Source organism: Ornithorhynchus anatinus, chromosome 18, assembly GCF_004115215.2.
Source record: "Ornithorhynchus anatinus isolate Pmale09 chromosome 18, mOrnAna1.pri.v4, whole genome shotgun sequence".
Classification (NCBI taxonomy): domain Eukaryota; kingdom Metazoa; phylum Chordata; class Mammalia; order Monotremata; family Ornithorhynchidae; genus Ornithorhynchus; species Ornithorhynchus anatinus.
Genome location: NC_041745.1, coordinates 29313740 through 29334466, shown reverse-complemented (window position 1 = coordinate 29334466; position 20727 = coordinate 29313740). Strand labels below are relative to the sequence as shown.

General features: G+C 50.2%; 1 protein-coding gene across 6 annotated transcripts in view; it reads left to right on the top strand.

Moving 5' to 3' along the window:
- Positions 1–20727, top strand: part of TBC1D1 (TBC1 domain family member 1) — a 124985-nt gene that overhangs the window by 78767 nt on the left and 25491 nt on the right. For all 6 annotated transcript variants that reach the window (XM_029046475.1, XM_029046476.2, XM_029046473.1 and 3 more), the window contains one exon: positions 14083–14265. In XM_029046475.1, the coding sequence (XP_028902308.1) occupies positions 14083–14265 (183 nt within the window). The remainder of the gene's footprint in view (positions 1–14082; positions 14266–20727) is intronic.

The following is a 20727-nucleotide window of genomic DNA, read 5'->3' as shown; positions in this document are numbered from 1 at the left end:
ACTGGCTGAAAACCAGACTGTCTGTCCAAATGGCTGGATGTCTGGTCACCCCGTGGCCTGACCCTGTTATCTCTCCAACAAGATTAAAGATTCCCTTCTTATTCCCCCTTCCCATCCAAATCCACAAGGTTGATTCCGTTTGTTGGTCAGGATTCTTCCAGCCTGGCAAGATGCATTTAGATGGGATATGTAAGTCACTTTTGGATTCAACCCCCAGAAACATTAATTAGAGAATTAAGGGCACAGGGATCATGTCTACTTAACTGTGTTCTCTCATCCGCTCAGTACTGTCTCTGCACACACAGAAAACACTCAGTAAATACTATTGACTGATTGGTAATTACTACCAGAATCCGACAGTCGGAGAAAGGGGTCAGACCAGTAAAAGATGAGGAAGAAAAAGCATGTGGAAGACACACCCATGTTTCTGCTTATCAGTCAATCATTCGTATTTACTGAGCACCTGCTCTATGCAGAGCACTGTTCTAAATGCTTGGAAAGGTAGAAAAGAGTAAATAAACACTTTCCCAGCCTTCAAAGGCCTTGCACACACCCACTGTACTATAATAAAACTACACATAAAACTAAAATGTACACGTTTTTATCTTTCAGACTATTTGCCCAGCCCAGATGAGTGAGGTTTTACCTCATCTGCCTTTTGATCTCTAATAATTATGGTATTTATTGAACACTTATTCTGTGCCAAGCACTGTTCTAAACACTGGGGTAGATACAAGGTTATCAGTTTGGGTGCAATCCCTATCCCACATGGGGCCCGAAGTCTAGGTAGGAGGGAGCAAGATTTAATTCTCATTTCACAGATGAGGAAACTGAGGCACAGAGAAGTTTAAGTAACTTACCAAGGTCACACGGCAGACAAATGGCAGAGCCAGAATTAGAACCCATGTCCTCTGACTCCCAGGCCCCTGCTTTTTCCACTAGGCCATGCTGTTTTTCTAGTATTTCATATTTCATTCAGCCATTACTGTTGCATTGCTTCATATTCTACTTGATTTACCTCGTAGCTCACGGAGGTGACTGAGATGTCATTTCTAGAGGCCGATGGGTCACATGGGCAGAAGGCAAGCTCTCAACGAACACCCCAAGACTTTTTTTCTCTCATATCTCATGTTAGCTTGCTAAGATGGCAGTAGACCAATGCAAACTGAGAAATCCTCTTTAGCATAAAGGTCAGTCAGTCATATTCATTAAACACTCACTGTGTGCTGAGCACCTTACTAAGCTTTTGGGAGAGCACAGTATAACAGCTACATTCCCTGCCCACAACGAGCTTACACCTTACAGTCTAGAGGTGATGTGTCTTCTGGGTTACATGCTTGTGTTTGTTGTGGTGGTTCACAAAACACAGCCAGTCCATGGCTTTCTCCGTCCAGGTTGGAAATTGCGAAACCTTTATTAATGCTGGAGAGCGTAGTTGGGCCATGGATGGGTTTGGGGTCGGGGGGCGGTGTTTCTGTTTGTCATTTCAATTACTTTTCCAGAAAATGGCCTGATTTGTTCCACCAAAGTTGGTTAGACTCACTTCTTGCCTTTCAAACAATGGAGACGCTTTGGGGCGACGTCTGGAGTTGGAATCTTAAGCCTGATCCCCAGTTGGGGTTTGTGGTTTAATTGATCTGAAGTGGTTAATTGAAAATGCAACAAAAGCCCTGAACGTCATTGGGTAGTTTGGGACCCTCCCTCCTTCTCCTTCTGTCCCCACCCAGCTTGCGATCCGGAGTGCGACCCACTTTGAGAGATCCTGGGGGCCGTGCCTTGGTCCGGTCAGCCAGGGTCCAGAAGGCCCCCAGGAGGCTGGGGCTCTGCCAAGATCAGGATGTGAGACCGGCCTGTGTCGAGCCCAGGGCTCTCCACTGGCCTGAATCCCTGTGGGGTTTTAGATCCTTCGGAATCGCCCAAATCCCAGAGGGTCACCGTAGGGAAATCAGGTGGTATTCTGGGAAGGAAGGCATGCTGTGGCTAGGAGGAATCCCAGAAAAAAGCATATCATTGTTCCAGAACGAGACTGAGGCTGACTGAGACTCCCTTTAGCCAGACAGTCCTCCTCCCAGAAGGTTCATTTCCCAGAGGATTCTGGAGTATGTTGTTCAGAGAAGGAGAGGGGTTCAAGAAGAAGCTTCCGACTCCACCAGCTCCTTTGATCGTAGCTCCTGCCGGAGGTGACTTGTGGGTTGTTAGATGCATTGTTTGCGTCTTGAAGGACATCCACAGGGAGCTTGTCAAACAATTTAGAGGGATAACAATGGAAGACAATTGGCAACCCGAGGACCCTTTGGCCATTTCATATTGCACATCCCATGCAGAGCTCCATGGACTGAATCAAGCAGTCTGAGGTGGCCGTGGCTGCACCTTTAGTTTCACTAGTAGCCATCCCAAGTGGCGGTCCACTGTCCTTCACTTCTAGGGTGTCTGCAAGTATGCGTTTCATACACAAGGGCATGGATCTGCCCCTCTTCCCTTGGTGAAGTGCCCTGTTCCAAACTAGTTTCCTCCTCTTCTCCCATGCCACATCCATTCCCCTCTCCCCATCCCTGCCTGATTTCAGAGGGAAAGAGGACCGAGCAGGGTCTCGCCTCGTACAAAGAGGGATCCCCTTCCCTTCGTGACCCTCTCTCCCAAAGACGCTCCCAGTTTCCCTTCCCACCGCCCTCACCAGGCCTGCTGGGAGGGTCTCGGCCAGCTCGAACGGTGGACCCCTGGGTCACTGACCGAACAGCCGGAGACGATGAGAGGGTCTGGACTGGGGCGAGGGCTGGGGTCCGTTTTCTGGCCCTCCCCCCGCCCTTCACACTGTCTGGCAATGGTGATTGTCACTGTTTTCTAAGCCCAGCCCAGCTCGGGGAGAGCCGGTTCCTGGGTGGCCATGGCCCTCTGTGGGGGATGGAGGTCAGTTCCGTTTCCTCCGTTGGCACCACTGTGAAGGCAGTAAGAAAGAGCCTTTTGAAGATTGCTTTCCACCCAACTAGGGCAGAGCCAAGTTGCAGCTCAAGGCTGAACCCAAGTCAGTGAGATTCAGCCTATCCGTGTTTAATTGTGAGAAGCAGCATAGCCTAGTGGATAGAGCACGAGGATGAGAGTCAGATGGATGTAGATTCTAACCCTGGTTCTGCCACTTGTCTGTTTTGTAATCTTGGGCATGTCATTTCACTTCTCTGGGCCTCCGTTACCTCCTCTGTAAAATGGAGATTAAGACTGTGAGCCTCTGTGTGGAACAGAGACTGTGTCCAAATTGATTAGCTCATTTCTACCCCACCACTTGGAACAGTGTCTGGCACAAAGAAAGCGCTTAGCAAATACCGTTTTTTAAAAAAGTGCCACTTGGGGAAGGAATAGCAAAGAAAGCATGAATCTAAAACTGTGCCCTCTCCTTTTCTGTTACCTCTCCTTGCCTCAGCTTCTTAAACTTTCCTGCCAGGCTCTCTTCTTCCTTTGAAGCACTTTTTTGTGGTTCATTCCGTGGCCTCTCCAGTTTCTGTTTAACTGGGGCCTTCTCCTTTCACCAGTACGTTGGTAGTGTTGAAGAGATATGAAGTATGGGAAATTCTTGGAGGACCTCGTTCCAAAGGGGCTACACTAACACAAGGCAGGATTGAGAAATCTCATGGTCTAGTGGCAAGAACACAGGCTTAGGATTCAGGGGACCTGGGTTCTGATCCAGGCTTTGCCTGCTGTGTGACCTTGGTCAAGAGAATTAACTCTGTGTGCCTCTTTCCTCAGTTATGAACTGGAGATTAAATACCTGTTTTTCTCTCCCCCATAGACCGTGAACCCCACATTGGACAGGCTCTGTATCCAATCTGATCATATCGTATCAAACCCCAGTACACTTAACAAATACCACAGTTATTAGTATCATTGCGGCACTGCTGTAGTGATGTCCCAAAACAGGAGAGGATTCCTGTGTGCCCTCAGAGGGGTTTTCTCCAAAAACTGGCTCAACTCCCCCAGACAGACTCCTTTTGTATTTGGTTTTTAGCAAATCGACAAAGCAGTGATAAAATTCTTCCTAGGGCTCACTGTTGGAAATGGCATATATTTGGTGAAACAACGGACCATCAGGAAGAGAGGATTTACTTTCTTAAATACACACCCATTCTTTATTTAGCTCTTTAAAAGTTTCTTCAGCTGCTGGGCACAAGAGAAGCTGCAGATGTTAATCCTGCAGTCAGCATTCTGAGAGGCCCCAGCACTCTCTTTCAGTTCCTGTTCCAAAATCCACTTGAATTGTATAAAAGTCTTCCTCCCTGTTAGACCTTAGGCCCCGGGTGGGACAGAGACCAAGATCCGGTCTGATTACCATGCATCTCCGTGGGCGCTCAGCATATATGTGTTCAACACATACCATGAAAATCAATCGTTAGTAATTATGGCAAATAAAATGTTAGTCATCCCAAATGTAATGATAATAATGGTTATTTAATAAATGCCTACCATGTGCAAATTGCAGTGCTAATGGCTGGGGTGGAAATCAGATAATTTGATTGGACAAAATCCCTGACCTGCCCTGGGGCTCACAGTTTTAGAAGGTAGCCAGGTGTCTAATCCCCATTTTACAGAGGAGGAAACTGAGGCACAGAGAGGTTAAATGACTTGTCCAGGGTCACCTAGCAGGCAAGTGGCAGAGCTAGAACAAGAACCCAGGTCGTCCAACTCCCGTCGTGTGCTTTTTCCACTAGGTCATGCTGCTTGTTATCATTATTATTATTATTATATTAATGGACTCTTCTTGGCATTCAAGGCTCTGGAGTTGCATGCAACCTAAAAGAGTGTCTTTTAGTAGACCGAGCTCTGGACCAGAGTTTTAGGGTCCCTCTAGAATGTAAGCGCCAGGCAGACAGGGAATGCATCTACCAACTCTGTTATATTCTACCCTTTCAAGCTCTTATTACAATGTTCTGCACACAGGAAGCACTCAATAAATACCATTGGTTGATTGCATCCCGTCCTGGCTCTGTCACCAGGGAACAATCAGCTAATCAATCAGTCAGTAGTATCGATTGAGCATCTACTGTGTGCAGAGCCCTGCTCCAAGTAGAGTTAGTACAAATGATCTCTGCCCTCAAGGGGCTTACGATCTAACAGGGAAAAGACAGGCACAAAATAAATTAGACATACGAGGAAGAAGATCATGGAAAGGTGGCTAGGTGGATGAGGAACAGCAGAAGGGAAGTCCCCTGGGATCCAGTGCCCCAAGGTGAAGTAAAGGGAGAGATGCTCCTCCTTGCTTTGGAAGAATCAGGCTCGTGTCTAATCAGAGGCTGTGTGGAAATCAGTGCTCCTCATGACATTTTCTTCTCGATTGGAATGTTGATTAAGCTTCTATTAGAATGGTCTGTTCAGTAATAAGACATGGCTCCTGTAGGAAAGAATATAATGTGCAATAAAAAAGAGTGGTGGAATAAATCTGTCTAAAGATTAATTTGGTGTCCTAAAATATTGGCAACCTTGACTGTAGTGATGTCTCCACTGAGGGAAAGGTAGGGTAGTCATTTTGTGTGGTTTTTGAAGCCAACATGACTCAGGGCTCTCTTGGAAATCTCAGTGATCTGACTTGCACCTTCTCCACCTTCAGCCTTGGAGCCCTCAGGCTCTTGGATATGTTACAGGCAAGTCTCCTCTCCTCCCCACCTGACTCCCATAAAGGGAGGCCCAGACTAGAGATGCGAGGGTCTCTCAGAATCAGTCGATCAATCATTCATATTTATTGAGCACTTACTGAGTTCACAGTCCACAGGAGGAGACCGACATTTCAATAAATGACAGATGTGTATATAAGTGCTGTGGAGCTGAGAGTGGGGTGAATAAAGGGTATAAATCCAAGTAAATGCAAGAGTGATACAGAAGGGAGAGGGAGTCGAGGAAATGAAGGTTTAGTTGGGTAAACTAACTTGGGTAAACTTGGGAAAACTAAACATCTTGAAGGAGATGAGATTTTTACTAAGGCTTTGAAGGTGGGTCATGAAGGGGGAGGGAGTTTCAGGCCAAAAAGAGGATGTGGGCGAGGGGTAGGCAGTGAGATAATAAGAATAAAATAATGATAATAATGATAGTATTTGTTAAGCTCTTCCTTTGTGACAGGCACTGTACTAAGTGCTGAGATGGATAAAAGCAAATCAAGCTGGACACATTCCCTGTTCCATGTGGGGCTCACAGCCTCAATCCCCATTTTACAGATGAGGTAACTGAGGCATAGAGAAGTGAAATGACTTGCCCAAGGTCACATAGCAGACAAGTGGTGGAGCCAGGATTAGATCCCATGGCCTTCTGACTCCCAGGCCTGTGCTCTATCCACTACACCACATAGATCAAGGCACCGTGAGTAGGTTGGCTTTAGAGAAGCAGGGTGGCTTAGTGGAAAGAGCATGGGCTTGGGAGTCAGAGGTCATGGGTTCTAATCCTAGTCAGCTGTGCGACTTTGGGGAAGTGATGATGATGATGGTGGTATTTGTTAAATGCTTAGTATGTGTAACTGAGGCACAGAGAAGTTAAGTTGGTATTTGTTAAGCGCTTACTATGTGCAGAGCACTGTTCTAAGCGCTGGGGGAGATACAGGGTCATCAGGTTGTCCCACGTGAGGCTCACAGTTAATCCCCATTTTACAGATGAGGTAACTGAGGCACAGAGAAGTTAAGTGACTTGCCCACAGTCACACAGCTGATAAATGGCAGGGCCGGGATTAGAACTCATGACCTCTGACTCCCAAACCTGTGCTCCTTCCACTAAGCCACGCTACTTCTCTGTGCCTCAGTTACCTCATCTATAAAATGGGGATTAAGACTGAGAGTCCCATGTGGGACAACCTAATAACCTTGCATCTACCCCAGTGCTTAGAACAGTGCTTGGCACACAGGAAGCTCTTAACAAATGCCATCATTATTGTTATTATCGGAGGAGCCAAGCGAGTACCCAGTTGGACTAGGTAATCAACGAGAACTTTCCCAGAACCTTCCTTGTGGTTGGGGGCAGTGAAATCCCAGATTTACATACATAACTGCCCCACAGTTTTGCAGGATGTTTGCAATCCACCAACATTGGAGGGACTGTTGTGGAGAATTGATTCTAGCATTAAGGGAAACAGGAGGAAAAGAGAGAAGCGGGGAAGAAAGTTTTAAGAGGGCTCTTGAGGCTGCATCTCTTACTTCTACTGCACTCTGCCCAGAGCTGCATACACTACCACTCAGTGAATTACAGTAGCCCCACCCCTTCTCCCTGTTCCTACCTACTGCTCCACATTTAAAAAAAAAACCTGCAGCATATAAGTCTGCATCCCGGACTTTCCGATCCTGTGCCTCTTCCTAACCCAGTGCGCGCCGCTATCACCATTTGCAAAAAGTATTTTTATTTCCTTCTTGAAAACCAGAAGAGGGGATGGGAGCGGAGGTTATTACGCAGTGGAGGCATTTATAAGAGGAAATATGGTATTCTGAGCTAGGAGAGCTGGGGCCACGACGGGAGTCTTGGGCAGCTTGAAGGTAGGAGGAGGGTTCCTTCATTGCTTTTCAAGGGCCCAGCCGCCCCCAACTTCCCCTGGTAGAATTGGAGCCAAACCAGCACTCTTCTCCTGAAAAACGATCTGCCATAGCTGGCTGCCCAGGCCCCACTCAGGAATTTGGAAATGGAACTTAGATCCCTATCCCCTGCCAGGAACCCCAGCTCCCAAGCCTGGCTGCCCTCGCCTCTTGACCTCAGAATTACCCCCCAACTCCCCAAAGAGATCCCATGTGCCCTCCACACTGAAATCGAGGTGAACCGGGCGAGAGTGCCATGGACCAATGGATTTGGAGTCTGATCCACCCTGGCCCCTAGAAGGTCTCCCTCCAGGAGGAGTAGCATGACCTGGTGGATAGAGCATGGGCCCGGGAGTCAGAATGACCTGGGTTCCAATCAAGGCTCTGCCACCTCTCTGCTTTGTGTCCTTGGGACACTTCACATCTCTGTGCCTCAGTTACTTCATCTACAAAATGGGGATTGAGACTGTGGGATTGTGTCCAATCTGATTAGCTTGTATCTTCCCTACTGCTTAGTACAGTGTCTGACATGAAGAAAGCCCTTAACAAATGCCATTTTAAAAAAAAGGCATACGTGGCCACTGGGTTGTGTCTGTTCTGCTTCATTTCCAGGATGCAATATGGGGGAGCTGGTGGAGATTTCTGGGGGCAAGACTGTCAGCCAGCATCTCTTCCTGCTCCTCTGTGGTATTTGTTAGATGCTTAATACGTGACCAAGCACTGTGCTAAGCTCTGGGACAGAAGCAAGATAATCAGATCAGAAACAGTCCCTGTCCCACTTGGGCTCACTGCCTAAGGGACAAGAAGAACAGATATTGAATCCCCATTTAACAGATGAGGAAAGTAAGGCACAGAGAGGTTAAGTGACTTGCCTAAGGTCACACAGCAGGCATGTGGCAGAACTGGGATTAGAACCCAGGTCCTCTGACTCCCAGACTGCTTCTTAGATCAATTTACATGGTTTTACTCTAAAAAATGAACCAGCAGCCAACACTGGAATGACTGCCAAATCCACCAGGACCTCTCCAAAGAATTGCACTGTTGAAATTAGAATCCTCTACAAACCAGTGGGAGATTAAATACTTACAGTATGAGATAAAGCAGCACTTGAATCAACGCACAGTGTCCAGATCAGCTTCCCAAACCCAAGAAGAGGAGAAAAAAGTGAAACACTAAAATGCTGAAATGAAACATTCCAGGGTTGAGTTTTAGATGATTATTTCATAAAAACTGTGGCTGCAGGATTCCCTTATGAGTAAGAAAAAAGCAAAGATTGTTATAAGCTATCCAAAATGCACCCATCAATAATAATACTTAAGGCTTTTTTATGGTATTTCTCAAGCGCTTGCTAGGTGCCAGGCACTGTTAAAAGCCCTAGGGTGGATATAAGCTAATCAGGTTGGACACAGTCCTTGTCCCTCATGGGGCTCACAGTCTTAATCCCCCTTTTACAGATGAGGCAAAGGAAAGTTAAGTGACTTACCCAAGTCACACAGCAGACAAGTAGCAAAGTCAAGATTAGAACACAGATCCCTCTGACTCACAGTCCCATGCTCTCTAAACTAGCCCACACTGCTTCTAAGTGCTTGCTGCATGCTAAGCCCTGGGATAGATAGGATACAATCGAATCAGGATACAGTCCCTGTCCCACAAGGGACTTACAATCTAAGACAACAGGTATTCAATCCCCATTTTACAGATATAGAAACTGAGACACAGAGAAGTGAGGTGACTCGCCCAAGGTCACAGAGCAGGCTTGTAGCAGAGCTGGAATTAGAAGTCAGGTCTCCTGAATTCCACTCCTGGGCTCTTTCCTCTCAGCCACATTTCCCTTCGCTAGTAATATCAGATGATCCTACCCTTTGGCTGGATCCCTGCTGACCCCAGAAGCTTTTTTAACAAACCGCAGAATCATGAGAACAGAGAGAATGTTCTATCACGGGTAGAAACCTGGCTGAAGGTTGGCCCAAAGTGTCAGGATAATATTCTGCATCTAGGTATTTCAGCACTTAATGTCTGTACCTGGCACTGTGCTAAACGCTATGGTAGATGCAGGACAGTCCTATTCCGTGTAGTCCACTCAGGCCTTTTTCAGGATGGAGAAGTGTGACTAGTAGGGGTTCCCCAGGAATCTGTGCCAGGATCTATTCTATTTGACTTCAGAAGAAGGAGTGTGCAGTGAAATCTCCACGTTTGCTGAAGACACTAAGCTCACTTGGGTGGTGACCTGCCCTGGGTTAAACTGCAGGGAAACATCATAACGCCAAAGAACGGGCAGCTGAGCATCCGTGAGCATCACCCAAACTACAACCAGACGATGATGGGCTTGCAACTGCCAGTCACGACTCAGAAACGATACTGCCGAATCACAGCGGGCCTATTTTAAGAAGTCATTAATTGAGTGTGCAACAGAAGCTTTTAGGGGCCCATCAGCTTGCAGGCACTATCAGGGATGGGATAGAAAGCCAGAGAGCCATAACACCGCTGTAGAAAGCCTCCAGACCTGCAGTGAGGCGTGTAGTGTCGGTCTCTATGTCTACCGTGTGAGGTTACGTGCAGGAGTCAGGACTCTTGCCTTGAAAGACCCAGGTTGAGAGGAGACAAATTAAAAGAGGACAGAATCCTGGCGGGGTGGACCATGTGTGAACCAGGAGGACAAATGTCACAAGATTCCTCCAAGAGCCGTGGGAGGCCATGAGGAGGCCGAGGCCTGGGCTGGGTTAACCGTGGAGGTGAACCGTGGGACTGAGCCAGTGGGGAAGGGGGCGTGGTTGATAGTTGGCCTAGGTAGGCGTTGCTTACAGTCTGACACTAGAGAGAGAGGAGGCAAGGACAGAGTTTAGAAATGTTCCTTGTGGGCAAGGAATGTGTCTGTTAGATTGTGTTGTACCCTCCCAAGTGCTTCTTATAATGCTCTGCGCACTGTAAGAACTCAAAACGATCATTTAAATTGATCAATTAAATTGATCTGATAGGAGTCTTCAAAGATTTTTCAATAGATTGAAAGGTATGTATATACTACGTGCCGAGCACTGGGATAGGTACATAATGAGTTCAGACATGGTCCCCGATCTATCTGCGGCTCATCGTCCAAGAGGGAGGGAGAACGGGAGTCTTCGCCTCATTTTCCAGATAAGGGAACTGAGACACAGAGAGGTTAAGTGTCTTGTCCGTGGTCCCACAGCCGATCAGTGGGAGAGCTGGACTCGGTACCCCAGTCTCCTAACTCCCAGGCCTCTGCTCATTCCACTAGACCAAACTGCCTGGATGGGCAGTCCATACTGGGGGCTGTAGGAGGTAAAAGAATAGGGAGACCTAAGTTAGGGGTGTTGGGTATCCCTATTCTTACCCAGGAGGATGATCCTCCAAGAACGTATAAAACACACCATTCCCCCAACCATCCAGAGCTCACTGTTGGGCTCAGAGTAATGGGCCCAGGGACAATACGGGGCTGAGCCAGGGTGGTCTTGTTCAGGGACCAATGCTCCTACGTTCTCATCCGAGCGCACGATTGATTTCAGTCAATAAATCAATCTTATTTATTGAGTGCTTACTGTTTGCAGAGCAGTGTACTAACCGCATGGGAGAGTACAGTACAACGGAGTTGATAGCCGTGTTCCCTGCCCATAACAAGCTTACACTCTAGAGGATGAACTTGAATGGTTTGGCTCCAACATTTCTGACTGAACGATTCAGTCTTCAATTTATAGCCGCTTGTGGGATTCTTTAGTTGCTTTCCCTTTGGTCAAAATGAGAACAAACACCTGGCATTCGTGTATTAGTTTTGTACATTGAAAATATATATCTAGGGGTGTAGGGGGTTGATAGATCAATATGCATAGGTAGATAGATGAATTGTCCATATATAGAGATATGTAGTTGTCCTTCGTAGTTGAAGAATTTTACATATGAGTTTGAGTGTACCTGAAAAGACCAATGCGGGATCTACAGTCTTGGGCACACAAGAAGACTGTTCAGTCAGCCAGTCAGTCGTATTTATTAAGTGCTTATTGTGTACAGAGCACTGTGCTAAGCGCTTGGAAGAGTACACTATGACAGTAAACAGACACATTCCCTGGCCACAATGAGCTTGCAGTCTAGAGGGGGAGATAGACATTAATATAAATAAATGAATTACAATAAATTCCTTATTTTGTTGTTATATTTAATATTTGTGGTACCTGTTGCTCTTTTCTCTTTTTCCTCCTTGCCCCTCTTTCCATTTGAAGCTTCGGTCAAAGAGAGCTGTTCCCTTCTGGATGGCAGTGCGCCATGCGGGACTGTCCTCAGCCCCTGAGTCCCAGTTTTCAATTAGCAGGCCTACATGGTCAGAGGCTGCGTTTTACCTGTTCATGTACTAGAATCTCAATGAAACCCGTCTCCTCTGAGCCTGGGTGACGTTGGGGATCAGTAAACCAGGTGACTGAGCTGGAGCTAGGGCTGGGGGACGACGAGGTGAGGTGGGTCAAAGGTGAGCGGGTATCCCTGACCAGAAGCAGACGGGCTGCAACCGCGAAAGACTGAAGAGTGCTGAGCCTGAATGTCAGTGGAGAGAGGGCGGCCCAGCTCAGCTCGGCCCAGGCCAAGCTGAGGATGGTGACTGAGCCCGGCGGAAATTAGGGTGTGGGGAGTCGGGCTACAGTGGGTCTGTGGTGATGAGCCGTGACAAGAGGTGGAGGGAGCTTCTTGCTGCTTCCACACAATGCAGCAGTTGGAGTTATTCTGGGCAAGTGGTGGCCCTCTGGTCCACCGCTGCCCATCAGGGCTGCCTTCCTTGGGCAACTTCGGCCCTCCCGATGGATGCTTTCTGCTGGCGCGGGGTCGGGCACGGGGGAAGGAGGGAGGGCAGAGGTGCCCTCAGACTGGTTTAGAGATTGGGCTTTTGGCTTATGATCATAGTTTTGTTGGAAACGTACAAGTTTGAGGCCTTCTGGGTGTTTGTTTCTGTATCCATGTGTGTGTATGTGTGGTTTCGTGGGAGCATACAAAATTGAGGCCTTTTAGGTGTTTTGTGTTTGTGCCTGTGCCTCCCCACTTCCCCTTTCCCTGTATGCTTGAGTGCGTCTGTGTCCGCTCCCCCCGCCCGCCGTGAGTGTGCGTCTGTGTCCACTTCCCCAACTGTGTGTGCTTGTATGAGAGAGAGATAGACCGCGGCTGTTGGCTCTCGCTGTCGGGTAGGGATCTCCCCTCTGTGGCGTAGCCAAGGGAAGTGTGTCCAGCACTCGTAAATGACAGGGTTTCACCTTAATTAGGACCCCGGGATTCTGAGTCTGGCGAGGCCGGAAGCAGTTTTCTGGGCAGCAGACGAACTGCTGCAGCTTCCATGTCAGGGAGATTGCATCTCCCCAGCCGCTTAGGTGGCCCTTCCTCTCCCATGCCTTTCCCTCCCCAGTCTTCGCGGCCACCCTCCCTCAGAGTCCATCCGCTTTAGCCCCGGCCAGACTCACCATAACCCAACTGGCAGCCCTGAGTGCCCACAGTTCCGCTGCCCGCCTGGGCACACTTGGTTGGAGCGACCCCACGGCTTGCAAGGGGAAGGTTGCTTCCCTGCGCTGGGCCCTGGGGGACCTCGTGCCTATCCTCCATTCCCTCCCCCCAACCTCCTCCCCCCCCGGCCCTCCTCCCCCCCGGCCCGGCTCTCACTGCAGGAGCGATGGAAAATATCCTTAGGTCATTGGAAATTCCGGCGGGGGGAAGAGGATGTGCACTGTTGGTTCCCGGGTCCCACTCCGAGATGCAGGGCGTCTGCTGGCCAACGGCAGGCTTGGCGGGGAACGGAATTCTTCTCTCCTGACCTCAGCCCTATGGTTAGTTCACTTTCTAAACATTTTCAAAACGCAGTAAAACCTTCCTTCTAAAATGGTTCCTCCCCTACCCCCAAGGCCAGCTACTGAAAATGTCTCAACATGGAAAAGTTCTTTTGCGGGGAAGAAGGAAATCGGGACCTAGAGATGTGAGCGTGAACCTCATTCAGGCCACAACTTTTTCCACGGCGGACCTCACCCCAGGGAAACACGATTGTGAAAACAGAGAAAGGGGGACGGCAACTGGTTTGAGGGGTTCAAAACCGACGAGTCAAGGCTTTGGGGGGTGGGATGGGCCTCGGGTGCCGACTTGTTGCTCTCCCGCCCTCCCCCGCAACACACAGAGGCTGTTTTGGAGGATAATTTCATTGGCTGCTGCAGGGCACCTGTCCACACAACATTCGACAGGGTCACTCTCTGGAGTGCAGGGCTCGTGCCTGTTCATTCCAGGCTGTCCTCCGAACGCTTAGTACAGGGCTCCGCCCTTGTTGGACTGGAAGCTCCTTTTATGGTTCTCTCCCACGTGCTTATTGTAGTGCTCTGCCGTACAGTAAGGGCTCAATAAATACGATTGATCCATCGCTCCATCACTTGCCCCATGCAGACGTTACCCTAGGAGGCAAAACCGGCCTTCCACACTGAAGCTTCCGAGTGGTTTCTGGAGAAGGGGCTTGTGCGGGGAGAAGGTGGGGATGTTGTCTCTCCAACTTACGGTGCCAGTCCAAAGCTCCCTCTTTCCTCCTGCGCAGAGTACGCGGATCTAGGGGACCTCCCTCCGCGGTCCCCCCTGCAGCCGGTCCGTGAGGATGGGCCCCCGCGGGAGGCAGCGGCGAGGCAGCGGACCCCCCAGGAACTCCGCGAGTTGTGGCACAAAGCAATCCTACAGCAGATCCTGTTGCTTCGCATGGAGAAGGAGAACCGAAAACTGCAAGGTCAGTGACGAGCCGGGCCCGGGGAGGGGGCCGAGACCGGAGCCGGCCTAGCACTAGGACAAGAGCACTCCAGTCTGAGTTGTCCTTCCACCGGGGCAGACCCGGGGGGCCGGGCTGGATCCGAGGCGTTGGCTTTAGGGCTCGTCCTGTACCACCACTGGCCCCGAACCCTCGTGGCACCCAGGAAGCCAGATCGGAGGCTGGGGAAGTGTGGCGAGCGAGGCCTGGGACAGTTGTGTGCCCCCTTAGCTTACGCGGATCCTAGTTAACCGCTCTGCCCAGATGTTTGCTGTGTGCCCTTGGACCGAGTCACTTAACTTCTCTGTGCCTTGGTTCTCTGGTTCTCTCTGCTACTTGGACTACGAGCCCTTTGCAGGGCAGGAATTGGGTCCAACCTAATTCACTTCTATCTACCCCATCATTTAAAACAATGTTTGACTCATAGTAAGCATTAACGGATGACATTAAAAAAAAAAAACAGAGGACATAGAGGCAGACCTGTATGTGCCCCCTAGTGTGGTGGCTTTAAAGCACTCCACCATCTTCCCCCCTCCTACCGCACCTTGCTTCTCTCCTTCTACAACCCAACCCGCACACTTTGCTCTAGTGCTTACCTTCTCACTGTGCCTCAATCTCCCCTTTCTCACCATTGACCCCTAGCCTACATCCTGCCTCTGTCCTCCAACACCCTCCCTACTCAAATCCGACAATTATTCTCCCCCCTTCAAGGTCTTATTGAAGGCACTTCTCCTCCAAGAGGCCTTGTAACAAATTCCTAAAGCAATACACTTTCCCAGACCATGCCCCACTTTTTCTTGTCTCCCATTCCCTTCTGCCTCACCCTGACTTGCTCCCTTGGTTCTTCCACTCCCTCCCGCCTCCCAGCTCCACAGTACTTAGATACATATCTGTCATTTTATTTATTTGCATTGCCTCTGTTTACCCCACTCTAGACTGTAAGCCTATTGTGGGCAGAGACTATGTTTATTGATGTATTGTACTTTCCCAAGCGCTTAGTACAGTGCTCTGCACACAGTAAATGCTCAGTAAATACTATTGAATGAATGAGTGAATGCTACCTAACCTAAACGAGGGCTCATAGGCGTACCTAACTGTGCCCCATTTTTTTTATGGTATTTGTTAAGCACTTACTATATTCCAAGCACTGCACTAAGCACTGAGGTAGATATAAACAAATCAGGTTGGACACAGTCCATTTCCCGCAAGGAGCTCCCAGTTTTAATCCTAACCGAGGCCCAGAGAAGTGAAGCTGTCTACCCCAGGTCACACAGTAGACAAGTAGCGGATACGGGATTAGAACCCAGGTCTTCTGGCACCAAGGCTCATGCTCTTTCCACCAGGACATGTTGTTTCTCTTACTCCCTCCTGTGGTTCTTAGTTAACCTCAGGACAGGACACAGAGGCGGGCCTGGGTGCCCCCTTTGTGGTTTGCGTGCTCGTCTTTTGTGGCTCCTCATTAACCGCAACACAGGACCATGAGGCAGACCTGTATGTGTTCACTTGTGTGGTTTGTGTGCTTCCCTTGTGTGGCTCTTCGTTAACCACAGCACAGGACCCAGAGGCGGACCTGTGTACTCCCCCTTATTCCAATGTACAGGTACTAGCCACCTCTCTCTGACTCATCCATTAAACTTAAAGTCCCTCGAGGGCATGGACCTCATCTTCTAAAGCTCTTGTGTGGTGTGGGCACCCACTACAGCACCTGTATGGAGCTGGACTCTCTCAGTGAGAATCAATAAATATTGGTGGGTTCTGGTGACAGTCGGGGCTGGAGGATCTCTCCTAGTGCCTCAAAGACACTAGATTTTGAGGGACCCTGCTACATAAGTCTTTCTCCTAGTTAAAGGGAACACGTCTGCTAACTCCTGTATTCTACTCTCCCAAGCACTTAATACAGTGCTCTGCACATAGTAAACCTTCAATAAATACCATTTATTGAATGTTTAATTGATGGATTAAAACAAGATGATCACAATTTTGGTAGTGAGGCTAGACAGAACTTAGCTTTTAATTAACATAAAGCTGTGCTGGGGCTGCATTTCCATCTGTGCTGGGGTGGTGGATGATGAGGTGACATCTGTGGAGAATAGCTCAGTGATATTTGCTAAACACTTAATATGGGCCAAGCATTGGCCATATACAAGATAATGAGATTGGACACTGTCTCTGCATTACATGGGGCTCACAGTCTAAGAAAGGGAGAGAACAGCTCTTTTATTCTCATTTTAGAGAAGAGGAAACTGAGGCACAGAGAGGTGACGTGTCATTTCTGCCCAAGGTCTCACAGCCAGCAAATGGCAGATTCAGGAATATAACCCAGGTCTCCTGGCTCAAAGCCCTGCATTCCTTCCAAGAGGCCATACCGTTTTCTGTTTGAGGAGATGTTTTCCTTGCTAGTTAATGTCCAGTTCAGGGTCTCCTGATGGAGGGTCCCCAGCCTGAGGTCCAGCAGAGCCATGGCCCTTCTGCAGGGCTGACCCTCTGCAACCGGCTTAGTTAGGTGAGCAGAAGATCCCTCCCTGAGGACCAGGGATAGCGACAGTTTGGTGGTCTCCTCATGCTCAGCCCCTCCGCAGCCCCGATTGTGTCTGGAGTGGGCCCGGGCCCCAAGAAGAGGCTCCGGGCCCAAGGCTGCTGCTTTGGCCCATCCATCTGTCCCCTGGGTCTTGTCCCACAGGCCTGCTCTGCCCCCGCCTGCTCTGAAAAGCCTCTGGAGGGTCAGCCCGGGGCTTGCTGGCATCCTGCTGTGGCATGCAGGGGCCAGGCTACAGGCTGGCTCAGCCACACGATGGAGGCCGGGCCCGCAGCCAGGTGACTACCGCCCAAGGATCCTAGGGCTGGGACTCCCCATTCCCAGCTCAGCCCCCACCCAACCTCAGCTCCCCCAGGCCTCCTCATCACCACTGTGGAAAGGGTCAGCATTTCAGTTCCTGGTCGGGGGCCCCAGGTCCAGGGAGGGTGGCGGGGGGTGGGCATTGCCTCCTTGGCATAAAATGGGAGGCAGCAGGAAAGCAGAACTGCAGCACTGCTTCTGGGTCTTACTGTCTCCTGGCCCTGCCTCACATGGGTAGGATCGCTGGGCCCTGTTTGGCTCTGGCCCCGGCAGAGAGCTCAATCCCTGCCATGACTTCCTTGTGTGCATGTGCATTTGTGTGGGTGTGGGTGTGTGTCTGGCCCTGTGTGTGTTGTGTGGGTGTGTCTAGCCCTGTGGGTGTGTTTGCCCTTGCATGTCCATGTCATTCCAGGATCCTGTATGTGTTTGTGTGTCCCCCTTCTCACTCTTTGTGTGTCTCCACGTCCTCATGTTTGTGTGTGCCTGTGTGTGTCTGTCTCCACTTCTCTGGCCCTAGATGGGGGGTGGCGGTGTCTCTGCCTCTGGGTTTTTTCCACAGCACATCTCCCCAGTTTTGTCCAGCCCTCAAAGGGAAAGGCCTGTGACTCCATTCTAGTTCCATCAACCCAGAAAGCTCAGTGTTTTCTAAACCCAGCTGCTTTCCAGACACGTGTGTGTGTGTGTGTGTGTGTGTGTGTGTGTGTGTGTGTGTGAGAGAGAGAGAGAGAGAGAGAGAGAGGGAGAGAGATGGAAGAAGAGTGCTCTGTGTGAACTACATTTGAATGAGAGAATTAGAAAACCAATCCCCTTTTGCCGGGGGCAACGGGCAAGGAGGGCCAGTGGGCAGGGCAGGGAGGCTGCGGATAAACTGGATTCTTGCGGGAGCAGCCTGTCGTTCTGCACGCCCTGCGGGGCCCTGCTTTGGAGACACTCCTCCCAGGCAGACCGGCCACGCCACTTTCCCAGTGAAGGGGAAACTTTGAGGGCTCAGTCTTATGCAATCTATGCTTCACTGGGAGACCTGAGCAAGCACAAGAGAAATCCAAGCTGCCCCTCGGGCCTCGGGCAGCAGGTCGACACTGAGCCACTGGCAGGCTGGGCTGGAGGATGACCAAATCCTGGCCCGAGGGTCACGGCACAGGTCTGGGGTGGAAGTCAAGGCTCAGATGATGATGGGATTTCTGTTCCTGCCGGAAGTCCCCATGCCGGATGTGACCCCAACCGACCTCTCGTGCCCGAGGTCTAATCGTGTCCATGGCAGGAGCCGCGAGAGTCTCGCCTCTGGCTTCCCATGTGCCTTCTCTCAGGGCCAGACATGGGACCCCTCCCAGAAATGGCAGACTGAGGAAGCATCAGTCGCTAGAGGCTCGAAGTTCCTGGGGAGGAGGTGCCAGAGACCTGCAGATGGTGCGGAGAGTTTGCCAGTGGTATAGCTAGGTCCCTCCGAAAGAGAACCGGCAAGTTGGGCCAATCCAATCAACAGAATTCACATTTCAGTTTTGAAAAAGTGGAAGTAGCGTGCGGCCTCTCGGGCCAGGGTTAACAGTATGGCTTAGTGAATAGAGCATGGTTCTGGTGGTCAGGAGGACCTGGGTTCTAATCCCGGCTCTGCCACCTGTCTGCTATGTGACTGTGGGCAAATCATATCACTTTTCCGTGCCCCAGTTACCTCATTTGTAAATGGGGATTCAGAGTGTGAGCCCCGTGTGGGACAGGGACTGTATCCAACCTGATTAACTTGTATCTACCCCAGTGCTTAGAACACTACTTGGCACATAGTAAGCTCTTAACAAGTACCTAATTATTAATTAATTATTAGCCCAAGGGGCTTAAAGGCTGATGTGTCAGATCTTGCGAGTGGCCGGGGTGCCTGGCCATACTACAGAAGACCAGTGCGTGCCCTAGCACAGTTTCCCCAGCATCGCCTACCAGCCCTTCTCAGCATTCCATGGCAGGCCCAGCTGACCATCCGTGAGGGTCTGGGATGCAGGCAGCTCACCAGTCCCGGGCCAGTGTCCCCGGCCGCACTGTATGGGACACGGCAGGCGATGTCGTTGGACACCAGGCGAAGGCCCAGTACAGCCTTCTGCACACCATAGGTATCCAGGACAGCCCCCCTCATCCCACATCACCCTCATAGTGCCTAGTCAAGGATGATGATGATTATGGTATCTGTTCAGCACTTAGTAGGCATCGAGCACTGTTCTAAACACTGAGGTGTGTGTCAGAGCAGGCCTGTAGAGTCAGGCCCAGGTTCTGTACCCGTTCCAGGGCCAATAGGGTCTGCGGGGGATCCTGAGCTTGAGGAAGCCATCAAGGTGTGGAGCGCGGCTGTACTGCCACAATCCCTGGCCCACAGGGAGGGGAGGATCCCTTGTCCACTTAACAGAGCCGGTTGCAGAGGGTCAGCCCTGCAGAGGGGCCATGGCTCTGTTGGACCTAAGGCTGGAAACCCTCCATCAGGAGACCCCTGAACTGGACATTAACCAGCAAGGAAAATGTCTCCTCACATGGAAAACGGTGTCGCCTCGTGGAAGGAGTGCAGGGCTTGGAGCCAGGAGACCTGGGTTCTATTCCTGAATCCACCGTTTACCTGCTGTGTGACCTTGGGCAGAAACCAGTTAATTAGGTCAGACACAGTCCCTGTCCTACATGGGGTACACAGTCTAAGCAGGAGGGAGAACAGGTATTGCTTCCTCCGTTTACAGTTGAGGAAACTGAGGCACAGAGAGGTCAAGTGAGTTGTCCAAGCTCATACAGCAGGCAAGTGACAGAGCCCAGATTAGAATCCAGGTCCTCTGACTCCCAGGCCCATGCTTTTTTCACTAAAACACGCCTCTCCGCCCAGTGGAAGAACAAGGAGGAAGCAGAGATCTGAATTCCATTTGGCTCCCGGGGGATGCCTCGAAGTTCCGCCTCCCTGGATGCTAAAGGAGGCTAGGTCAGAGCTGCTAGTCAAAATTGTGGGGTCAAGAAGGACCCCGCCCTAGGGCTCATGGCAGCTCCCAGGCTGCCAGATAGGATTCTGGGGATCTGCCTATAATGCTGGAGATATTCCTGTTCCGACGATCAACCTCAGCAGGGTCCAGGAACACCGGGGCCTTGGGCACATCCCTGCTGAGCAGGCCAGACTGCACAAGCTAGAGCCTCCCATGCTTGCGAGGGTGACCTGCCCATTGTAGACCAGCCAAACCATAGGCAACTTCTGCTTCCACACTAGCTGACCTATTCGGTCTTTGTTTTCACATTTTTCACCTATCCTAATGCAAGAAGAGAGAGATCCTCAAGCATAGCTCAACCTGCTGAGGCATGATTTTGAGAAGCAACATGGTCTAATGGATAGAGCACGGGCCTGGGAGTCAGAAGGACCTGAGTTGTAATCCTGGCTCTGCCATGTATTGGCTGTGTGACCTTGGGCAAGTCACTTAACTTTTCTGTGCCTCAGTTACCTCATCTGTAAAATGGGGATTAAGACTGTGAGCCCTATGTGGGACAGGTACTGCATCCAACCTGGCAGCACTTGGCACACAGGAAGCGCTTAAAAAATGCCATCATTATTATTATCATCATCTACCCAGCGCTTAATACAATGCCTGGCCCATAGTAAA